General features: G+C 33.4%; 1 protein-coding gene across 1 annotated transcript; it reads left to right on the top strand.

Annotated features, from left to right (window-relative positions):
* Window positions 1-5,939: 5,939 nt before the first annotated feature.
* On the top strand, window positions 5,940-11,856 carry Or8g23 (olfactory receptor family 8 subfamily G member 23). The gene is made up of 2 exons (NM_173129.2): window positions 5,940-6,132; window positions 10,809-11,856. The coding sequence occupies exon 2, from the start codon at window positions 10,826-10,828 to the stop codon at window positions 11,759-11,761; it is 936 nt and encodes a 311-aa protein (NP_775152.2). The 5' UTR covers window positions 5,940-6,132; window positions 10,809-10,825; the 3' UTR covers window positions 11,762-11,856.
* Window positions 11,857-12,235: the final 379 nt, after the last annotated feature.

Genomic DNA, 12,235 nt, shown 5'->3' with positions numbered 1-12,235 from the left:
TTTAACTTTTGTACCTGGTATCTGCCTAAAACATTGTGCTTTTCATCCAAATTTTCCTGTTTTGTTATGTATAGGCATTGTTGGTAGGATCTGACATTTTTTTTTAATTTCCTCAGTTTCTGTTGTTATTTGTCCATTTTCATTTCTTATTTTTTAATTTGGATATTGCATCTGTGCCCTCTTGTCAGTCTGGCTAAGGATTTAGCTATATTCTTGACTTTCTCAAAGAACCAGTTCCTGGTTTTGTTGATTGTTTGAAAATTTTGTTTGTTTGTTTGTTTTTACTTCATTGATTTCAGCTTTGAGTTTGATTATTTCCATCCCCACTCCTCTTGGGTTCATTTGCTTCTTTTTCTTCTAGAAAGTTCAGGTGTGCTGTCTAGCTCCAAGTGCATGATCTCTCCAGCTTCTTTTTGGAGACACACTCAAAGCTATGATCTTTCCTCTTAGCACTACTTCCATTGCGTCCCATATGTTTTGCATGTTGTGCATTCATTTTCATGAAATTCAAAAAGTCTTTAATTTCTCTCTTTATTTCTTCCTGGACCAACGTTTTCCTGAGTAGAACATTGTCCATCTTCCATGACTATCAGAATTTTCTGTTGTTTATGTTGCTATTGAAGACCAGCCTTAGTCTGTAGTGATCTGACAGGATGTATGGGATTATTTCAATCTTCTTGTATCTATTGAGGACTGCTGTGTGAACAATTTTATGGTCAGTTTTGGAGAAGATACCATGAGGTGCTGAGGAGCAGGTAGAATCTTTGGTTTTAGAATGAAATGTTCTATAGATATCTGTTAAATCCATTTTGTTATAACTTCCAATAGTTTCAATGTGTCTCTGTTTAGTTTCTGTTTTCATGATGTGTCCATTGATGAGAGTGGGGTGTTTAGATTCCCACTATTATTTAGTGAGGTGCAATATGTGCTTTAAACTTCAGTAAAGTTGTTTTCTATGAATGTGGTTGCCTTCGCGTTTCAAGCATAGTTGTTCATAATTAATAGTTCATCTTGGTAAATCTTTTTCTTTGAAGAGTATGAAGTGCCCTTCCTTATCTTTTTAAATAACATTTGGATGAAAATCAATTTTATTTAATATTGGAATGACTACTGCAGCTTGTTTCTTGGGACCATTTCCTGGGATTTTTTTTCTAACCTTTTACTCTGAGATAGTATCAGTCTTTATCACTGAGGTGTGTTTCCTGTATCTAGCAAAATGCTGGGTTCTGTTTAGGTCTCCAGTGTGTTAGTGTATGTCTTGCTATTGGGGAATTGAGTTCATTGATGTCAAGAGATATTAAGGAATAGTGTATGTTGTTTCCTGTTATTTTTGTGAATGGAGTGAAATTATGTTTGCATGTCTGCCTTCTTTACCTTTTGTTGAAAGAAGATTATTTTCTTGCTTTTCCTGGTGTGTAGCTTCCCTCCCTGTGTTGGAGCTTTCCTTTGTAGGACTTGATTTGTGGAAAATTATTGTGTAAATTTTGTTTTGTCATTGAATATCTTGCTTTGTTCTTTGATGTTAATTGAGAGTTTTGCTGGGTATATTAAGTAATCTGTGGTGGCATTCGTGTTCTAGTGTTCATGTGACATCTACCCAGGTTTTTTTGGCTTTCATTGTCTCTAGTGAGAAGTCTGGGGTAATTCTGATAAGTCTGTCTCTATATGTTACTTGCCTTTTTTCCTTACTGATTTTAATATTCTTTCTTTGCTTTGTGGATTTGCTGTTTTGATTATTCTGTGATTGGTGGAGTTTCCTTTATGGTCTAGTGTATTTGGAGTTTGAAGGGCAGATGTTGTGGCCACCTCACCTATGATCCTGGGTTTGTTCGATCACCTGGGAGTCCAGCATCCCCTGGGTCTTGTTGGAATGTTTGCGAAACCTACACCCGAGGTCTTCTCAGGGCGCCAGTTCAGCAAATTAAAATTTTAATAAAGAAATAACACTAAATGTAATGTTAAACAAATTGCTTATTTTGAAATATTTTGTATTATACATATTTTCATTATCCACAAAATTTATTTTTAAAAACAATAAATACTCAACTCTCCTCCTGAAGAACAAAGATGCTGTTAGCATAGGCTCAATAATGTGCCTACATTTCATGGCTTTCAATTCCATCAGGCTTATTGAGTTTCCTAGAACAGAAGTCTACTTTTCCTCTTCTCTTATTAGTAGTGGCCTTTAGCAATGCCTGTAATTTCTTGAAATTCCAATTTTAATATGCATCATTATTTTTAAAACCTCGGCAACTCTAATGCTACCTCTTATTCACCCAGTCTTATGAAAGAAGGAAGATTTCCTATGTCACAGAATTTGACATAGAAAGAATATTTCTAACGTTAGCTGTCAAAAATCAATAGAAAAAATAAAGTCTACTGTATTACTATATTGTTTTGTGACAAAATTATTTCCGATATGATTGTCTTAGTTTTAGGTTCATATTTAGGTATGATTAAGCATTAGATCATAAGATATATAATTCATACTGAATCCTTACTTTTTGGATAGTTGAGAAATTAATTATTTTTGAACTCATGAATTTAGAGCTCTTTCTCATCTCTTTGATGGCTGTCATGGAAGTCCCACTGTTCACTATTTTGCCGAGGTATTTCCACATCCTTAACTTCTGGAATCCTGCTGTTTCTAATTATCATGAAGTTATTAATGTTAACAGAGAAGACAATCTTCAGGAAAAAATTACTCCACTGCTATTGAGTCCACAGAATATGTAAATTATCACACAAACAAGCCTTACACCCACAGCAGCCATAGACACTCATGGAGATTCCCATAGGTGTCCTGTCCCAGAGGCAGGAACCGTGTCACTTTATTTCCAGCAAGGCCATGCCAGGCTCAGAAATCATCATGACAGAAAGCAGGGCACTGTGCAGGCAGACACAGTTTTGGAGACTTCTACATCTTGGTCCTCAAGTAGCAAAAGGAGACTGTGTGCAACCCTTGGGTATAGCATGGGCATATGAAAACTCAAAGGCTGACTCCAAAGTAACACACTTCCTGCAACAAGGTCACACTAACTCCAACAAGCCACACCTGTATTAGGTCACTCAGTATGTGCTGAGCATTCATAGATAAAGTCTATGTGAACCATTCTTTTTTTTTTTTTATTAACTTGAGTATTTCTTATTTACGTTTCGAATGTTATTCCCTTTCCAGGTTTCCAGGCCAACATCCCCCTAACCCCTCCCCCTCCCCTTCTATATGGGTGTTCCCCTCCCCATCCTCCCCCCATTACCACCCTACCCCCAACAATCACGTTCACTGGGGTATATGATCCATTCTTAAACTATCATACCATCCCTTCCTGAATCTAAGATAGCATATTTTTAATAATTTATTGAGTAATTATTTTGCTACATTTAACATGTTTGTTATAAACTAACCACTCGCAGTGTGTGTATTTATATAGTATGCATATAGTTTCTATTGGCAGATCTAAAGACTACAACTGGCAAAACTCTCACATCTTGTTTTATTTATATACTTACATTTATGGTCAGTTACTTTGATTTACCAAGGTAATGTCCTGATTGTTTTTGATTTTTGCTTTTGTTTTTGTTATTATTGTTGTTTTGTTGTTTATAGGGGGTTGTATTGCTTTGATTTAGCAGATGGTATATTTTATACATCACCAATTTTATTTTCTGAACAACTGAAGCAAGCTTTAGTTTCAAGAATTCAAAACTTCATGCACCAAGATTGAATGTGTGGTTCATAAGTATGCAAGTAAAAAAATGGTGAAACACACAAAAAACAAATGAATGAATGAATAAATAAATAAATCTTAAAAATGGTTAATAAATACTTGCTAAGGTGTGGCAAACAGGAACACTTATTCACTACTAGTTAGGTTGCATCCGGTAGAGACATTGTGTAAATTCACTTGGAGGTTTCTCAAAAAGCTAAAAATGAAACTTTGGTATGACCCAGTAGTACCCCTCCTCAACATATGTTCAAAGGCAATGGTTTTATTCAAGTGTAAAAATAAACAAAATATTTTAGGAGGGAAAATTATGAGGTGGAATAACATTTGAAATGTAAATAAAGAAAATAACCAATAAAATAAACAGAATAATGATATTTTTAGGAAAAGATTGCATCTAGAAAGCATCATATTAAGTTAGCTATCCATACTTATAACAGCACCTCTTGCCCTGTTTGTTGTCCATCTTACTTCTTACTATTTCTCTTTCTTACTTAAGCAACCAAATCAGAACTTATATATATATATATATATATATATATATATATATATATATGAGAGAGAGAGAGAGAGAGAGAGAGAGAGAGAGAGAGAGAGAGAGAGAGAGATTCTATATAGACCAACTTGTCTTTGGGAAAAACCTTTAGATTATCAAGTGACCTCATGTAAGTTTACATCACTCTCCAATGATAATTTCATGGTTATTCAAATACATAAAATTTAGACGAGGTTGACAAATTAGATATATATGCCAAGAAACAAACCTTCTTGGAATCTGAGGCAAGAGGATGGTGTTTTGGAGAACAGACTTGTCAACATGATTAGATAAAATAAAAAAGTGTTTTCAACAAGGTATAGAAATCAAAGATTTTTATATAGTAAAACAAAAAAAGCAAACATATTGTTCAATGGAACTATTGGCTTTTTCTTCTTAATTCTCTAATCATAATATAAATATAACATACAACTGGTCGTGGTTTGCCTAGCTGCTCAAATCTGTTCATCATAATGTGATTTGTAAAGAAACTTCTAAGAAATGTAGATTCTTAAGCCTAATGAACCTGATCACAGTTTGGTTTTTAGTACAGATTACAGATTGTGATTATGTTCAAAACTTTGCCTATTATCTACAAGTTTTTGATGATAGAAATTTCTCATCAGTTTTTCTTTTATTACTGTGGTAACATATATATATATATATATATATATATATATATATATATATATATATATATATATATATATATACTTTTGAGTTTGTTTTATATTGGGTAACCAATTAAGAGGCTCATGCCTAAGACAGGGTAATTTCTCCCTTTCCCAGCATTTATTAGTTTTCTACAACTATTTGTCTAAAGGTGTGCCCTATGAGATTTCCCCCATTCTGCAATAATGTTTCTATTGGTTTTGCCATTGTTCTGGTTTTGTTCATGCTATTGTTTGGAGGGAAGTTTGTTTCACATCTGATTTCCAGATATTCTGGTTCTTACAATCATTCTGCACCTTCTCCTATGTTAATGGAGCCTTAGATATAGGTGTTATAGAAGTTTGTAATCCTGACCCAGGGTTTTGATCCTGTGTTTGATAATTTATTTCCTGGGTAAAAGACACACAAAATCTTTATATTTACAATAAGCTTTAAACAGCACAAGAGCTTGGCACCTCTACCTCATTTTTTTCTGATTATGAGAGTGTGACAGCTACAGGGAATTAAGTTATAGTGATGGGACATGGGATGTACTGAAGGGAAATAAAAGGGTAGGCATGGTGTAATTATATTTTAGTGAAAATGCCTTAGAATCTTAAAATTATTTTAAATATAAAAGAAAAAATGCATAAATTTGCAAGGGAAATGTTCTAAGGACATCAGGAAATAAGGGTGGATTTAATCATATTATATGAATGTAAAAATGTATGTAAATTCTGTGAACTAAAAGTAGGCCATATATTTAAGAGACAGTGGGGGGGGGCTGCTTAGAAGAGTGTGGATAAGGAAGAGGAAGGAATAAATGAACAAAGTGCATCATAACTTTAAAAATAAAAGTAATTATTTTTAAAAAGGAAAAAAAATAGTCTACTGGGAATCAAAAATGCAACTAATTCAATTCTCATGAGTCTACTTCCTGAGAATGCGAAATCCTTGGAGAGTATTGTATTATGTAGCTGAGACTTAAAAACTCAGGAAAAAAACTTCTGAACATAAGAGAAACCATGCAAGTGAGTTGGAATCCTGAATATATATGCAACTTTAAGGATGCTGACCTCTGATTAAAAGTTGAACTGAGGCTTCTGTCCTGGCCATGATCACTGAAGGTTATAGGATGCTGATACCTGTGCTTCCTAATATCAGCACTTGTGATTTTTAAGTGGCAAGTAAAATTTGGTGCTAAGACTTTCAGAAAGGAAGGTAAGTGTCCATCCAAAACTGTAATTAAAGAGCACAACTCTAGAAGAATCACTTGCTGATAAGGGAAATATTCTTCAATATCGGCAGTCATTTAATTATTCACAATTTTTTCTTAATGTTTATATAGAATTTCCAACCACTTTGCAAGGTCCTGAATATTCACTTTGTTACTATGGATTGGGAAATATTTTCTTGATGCCTTTAAGTGAATTGAACAACAAAATATTTTTAGACAACAATGAATGACGCTGATTATACTTTTTAAATAGGTTTTAAAAAAGAAAGGATATTTCACTATTATGATTTCTAGTTTTGTAATATCTTATGTCTGTCAGCTACAAGGACATCATTGTATCATATGGAAGAGGTATTGCTCAACTCGGGTTTAATTAACAGATAAAAATCAATTAGGTTTAACTGGGTAAAAATTTTGAACCTGTGTTTTTTTTTTAATATTTATTTATTTATTTTATGTATAGCATTCTGCCTGCATATGTGACTGCAGGCCAGAAGAGGGCACCAGATCTCATTACAGATGGTTGTGAGCCACCATGTGGTTGCTGGCAATTGAACTCATGACCTCTGGAAGAGCAGTCAGTGCTGAGCCATCTCTCCAGCCCCTTGAACCTGTGTTCTGAGTGACCATAATTCTGGTCATGAAAAACAATTAAAAGACACAATAGAGATCATTAATGACAATGTTCATTGAGCTCCTCTTCTGCTCTGTCATCTAAATTATAGCCTTAATTAAATGGCTCTGTTCAAACTCTGTGAGAAAAGTTAATTGACAGACTCTCCAATATTTTTAATTTGTGGTTATAATTATTAAGGACCAAATTTTGCATTGCATGCAAAAATAATCTTCAAGGTTCTACAATGATTAATAAATATAAAATACTGTTTCAAATAATAAAATAGAAAGTACATATAGAATCATAAATTTTAGTTGGATTGGAAAGTCATTCAAAATTGCATGACACTCAGACTTGATTCTAGTTTTGTAACCTGTTTTTACAACATTATTATGAATGTTTGTTCATCCTCTGTAATTAGTTTTTATTTATTTATATATTTTTAATTTTACATTTTTGGGGTTTTGCCTGAACGTATGTACATGGCTGATCAGAGACTAGAATAGGGCTTGAAATCCCTTGCAACATGATAGTTGGAAACTTTGTCATGCGGTTAAGACACTAGTCACCAAACTAACATCACTAGTTCAAGCCACAGGATTAGTGTGATGTCAAGAAAGAAGCAACTAATCTAATCGCCTGTGACCTCTGTGAGTACTACTGTATGAACACACACAAGGATAATTATGATTTAAAAAGCACATAAACTACAAGTTGTGTCTGTTGAACAAATAGATTATGAGTGACTGAAGGTTATCATGAATACATCTGCCATGTACATTTTCGTACAGATAACGCTACAGAAAATACTAACATTTCTTTCCTGAGTAAAACTTATGGTATAAACTGTTCATTTGTATTATTAATGTGTCTTTAAAATTAGAGTAAATTATAAGTTATTTTCTAAAGTAGGGAAGCAGTTTCACACGGTACACAAGATGCATGTTATGTCTGACTATTCCTTGCCAAAAACTGGCACTGTCACAACTTATTAAATCCATTGTAATAGAAGTGTGTGAAGGATGTCTCTTTTTAATTTCAATGCTGGTTAGTGATAATGAGTATTTGGTCTTATCTATGTACTACTTACTAATCAAATACATGTACATAATTTTGGTAAGCTGTCTTATTTAATTGTTTTAATTTTTTAAAAAAATATATCTTATTACATTTTAGAATATGTGTTTTGATTGTACCTTCAGTTGGTAATTTAATTTTCATTGCAAAAACATCTCAATTTTAACAAATTGTTACGGTTTTGTTTTTGTTTTAGTTTTACTGGTAAATGTGTTTGTGAATTCTCTTTATAAGGAAATAAACTATTCTTAGACACCATGTAATTTGTTTAGAATTTTTCTTCAGGTATTTAAGCCTGAACTTTGGTCCTTTGCCTACACTGTAGATTTTAAAAGTTGTATTAGTAACAAAATTTAGATTTAAAATATTTTATGTTTTAAATTATTTACTTCAGACACACTTAGGAATTTAACTTGGTAAACAAAGTTATTAAAATACTTAATATTTAGTGCAAAGATCGTGACATTCAAGAGTCTGTTTCCTCAGTATACATTTCTTCTTTGTGTATCATGATAATTTATAAATAGTTAAATTTATATTGATAACTTGTTTAAAATTTGGTAGAATACTAGTAAAACACACTCATGAACTACCTGTTTTTCTTGATTTATCAAAACTAGATGTTTTATGTAGAGGTTGACAATTACTTGTTTTATCCAGTTATTAAGACAACCAATAACAACAACACAGCAGCCAAAACCATATTACTGTTAAATGAGTGAGTGTGAGTAAAGAAAAAAAAAACAGGTACTTTGACTTTGTGTCTCACCATTTAACCACAATTGATTCTGATATTCTCAAGACGTAGGCCAGGAGCAATGGATGACCTAATTGTAGATTAATCTGTTTTGCTTTTTGTATCATTGCTGTTACACATTCCGTTTAATTTTAATAGTAATGAATGTCAAACATCATGTCTGGGACATGACACTACTATTTTATTCTGGAACTCACAGTGTATCTGGTTGTCTACTGGGCTTATACAAGACTGGCTCATACAACAGTACTTTCTGTGCAGGAGACCCACTGTCCTACTAAAGCTCTATAAACCTCAGAGTGAGCTAAAGTTTACTGAAAGTATCTGAGAGAGGAACAGATATTGTCTTGAATTGTGAACTCATTGGTGAACTCTCCAAACTCCACTGGATAGTTCAGAAACATGGCCATACATGTGGCTTTGTTTAAACTTTTTTGGATAGTTCAACAGAACAAAAGAAGAACACAAAATTGCAAACCAAATATATCGATGATGTAAGTAGTTTTCAGAATGGAAGGTCAAAATTGAGAGAGCATGGTTTTGCATATATGAAAATGAAAAGGGGTAATTTTAGATAATAAGCAGTGTCTAATAATTTTATGTAAAACATGAATTTGAAAGATTATATGAAATTGAAATGTCTGTGAAGAAAAGCTCTGATCGTAACTAGGGCATTTGGGGACATTTAAGCCATTGCTTTCAGGAAGAGTTTACATTCAGATTGTCAGTCACTTTTACTCATTGACAGTGACTCATATATGTAGATTTCCAAGCCCCCAACAGAGCTTTATTTTTAAATTTTAATTTAAAAATTTGAAAAGTTTTTACAAGAGTATTATGGTTATATCATTTCCACCTGTCTCTGTTCCAAGTTCTTCCCTGCCTGTATTCTCTCTCAAATTCATGACACATGTATGTATGTATTTGTGTTTGTGTGTGTGTACAATATATATATATATATATATATATATATATATGTATATGTATATTGCATTCATGTGTACACACAAATATATATATATATATATATATATATATATATATATATATATATATATATATATATATATCCTGTTGAGACCATACAGCATTGCTTATATGCATTTGAGGCTGAACAGTGGGATCTGAGAACATATCTGTAGAAGACTGATTCTCTCTTTCTCATCAGCCATTAATTGCCTGTAACTATTGATCTAGACATAAGGCCTTGTGAGATTTTTCCCATCCAGTTGGCACATCTACTTGTGTTGTCATGGTGCTGCTTTTGTTTAGGCAAACACAAGTTGCTATTTTATAGGTGTAGCTTCCAGCATATCTGTCAAAGCATACTTTCTGGTCCTCTGCTTCTTATAATCTTTGCAACCCTATTAAGTTATATACTCTGAGTGTTAGATTAGATGGCATGATATGTTATAGATGAATCAATCAGGACTTTGAAAGTCAATTATATAGCTTTTGACCAATGGTGACTTTCCTATTTGTCTCAAATTGCTACAAAAGAAGTTTGTTTGATGAGATTGGAGAGTTAACCCTATTTGCAGATGCAAGAATAGGTATTACAAATGTGTTTACAAATTAGTAAGTAAGTAGTAGTAGTTGCTTCTTTAGGTCTATGATTTCATGACACAGGAGTTGTAAGTTACGTTATTACTACCAGGCCCGTTTCTGAGCAGGCCATAAGTCCAATTAGGTAGTAGTTACTTACCACCATGATTTTAGTGCCATTTTACACACTTGAGGGCATCTTGCCACACTTTCAATTATTGTAGGTCATATAGTTTGGAGCTGATTGAAACTATTGATTACTTTTCGGCCTTGACAGATTCCATATTACTTTAGGCTATTATGAGATTTAGTTCTCATAGAAGACAGGAAAGCTTCAAATCAAGACGTTTCTGTGTAGCTACTGAAATCATCAAAGTGCCTATGGGCAGTATTTTTTATGCTGTGCATTAAAATTATTTTTATAAAATAATGTCAATAACGTCAAATTAAGTCAATGTATATGCATGAATAGCACTGGGAGGATGGGGAAGGGAATGCCCACATAGAAGGGGAGGGGAAGGGGTTAAGGGGATGTTGGCCTGGAAACTGGGAAAGGGAATAACAATTGAAATGTAAATAAGAGATACCCAATTTAATAAAGATGGAGAAAAAAAACAATAACAAAGTCATTGTAACATATACATCTTTCTCTTTTCTTTGAACAGAGATTTGAACAGAGGATATGGCAACAGGAAACTATTGCGTATTTCCTGAGTTCATTCTGACTGGGCTCTCAAAAAAATCAGAACTTCAGATGCCTCTCTTTGTCCTCTTCCTAGGAATATACATAGTCACTGTAGTGGGGAATTTGGGCATGATTACACTGATTAGGCTCAGTTCCCTCCTGCACACACCAATGTACTATTTCCTCAGCAGTTTGTCCTTTATTGATCTCTGCCATTCCACAGTCATTACCCCAAAAATGTTGGTGAACTTTGTGGCAGAGAAGAACATTATCTCCTACACTGGATGCATGACTCAGCTCTTTTTCTTTCTCATTTTTGCTATTGCAGAGTGTCATATGTTAGCTGCAATGGCATATGATCGCTATGTTGCCATCTGTAACCCACTGCTTTACAATGCAATCATGTCCTATCAGATTTACATTTCCATGATCTCTGGAGTCTATATTATTGGTGTGGTTTGCGCATCAGCTCACACAGGCTTCATGATAAGAATTCAGTTCTGTAACTTAGATGTGATCAACCACTATTTCTGTGATCTTCTTCCCCTGCTGGAGCTTGCACACTCTAGTACTTATGTTAATGAATTGTTAATTTTATTCTTTGGTACATTTAACATTGTTGTTCCAACCTTGACTATTCTTACTTCTTATATCTTCATTATTGCCACCATCCTACACATTCGTTCTACTGAGGGCAGGTACAAAGCATTCAGTACCTGCAGCTCCCACATCTTGGCTGTTGCTGTCTTCTTTGGGTCTGCTGCATTTATGTACTTACAGCCATCATCAGTCAGCTCTATGGACCAAGGGAAAGTGTCCTCTGTGTTTTATACCATCGTTGTGCCCATGCTGAACCCCTTGATCTACAGTCTGAGGAATAAGGATGTTAGTACTGCCCTGAAGAAAATACTAGAAAGAAAATCATTTGTGTAAACTGAAGTAAGGAGATTTATTTATTAATATAGTCATCAAAGGATACATTATTTGAATTTCTATTTTTCACCTCAATTGATTCGTTAATATTCTAAACATTCAGATACTTTCATTTAATCTCATATCTATAATTATCCATTCTTATTTGATCTACAAAATTGTCATGTATTCATCAGAGTCAAAAGTAATGATAAGGATATCATCAACATATTTACCTTATTCTATCAATCACATCAACCTTATATCACTTTGACTGTATGGTTACTTAAAAAAATACTTTCTTTCTAATTTTCAATGTTAAGGATGTATTTCTAAAAGTTTCTAATCCTATCAATGAGAAAAAACATCAGATTTAGAACTGTAATCCTTATGATTTTTAGTTTGGAAACTACTTGGCAAAGTTCACATTCTGGCCTAATCTTCAATGAATCTTAATTGCCTTCCTTCTTTAGTGTATTACTTTAGATTACTGAT

Source organism: Rattus norvegicus, chromosome 8 (genome assembly GCF_036323735.1).
Source record: "Rattus norvegicus strain BN/NHsdMcwi chromosome 8, GRCr8, whole genome shotgun sequence".
In the NCBI taxonomy this organism is placed as follows: Eukaryota; Metazoa; Chordata; class Mammalia; order Rodentia; family Muridae; genus Rattus; species Rattus norvegicus.
This window is presented reverse-complemented; position numbering and strand designations above follow the sequence as displayed.

Bases quoted from the DNA above. Each gene is read 5' to 3' on its own strand.
- Or8g23 (NM_173129.2), top strand. From the start codon at position 10,826: ATGGCAACAGGAAACTATTGCGTATTTCCTGAGTTCATTCTGACTGGG.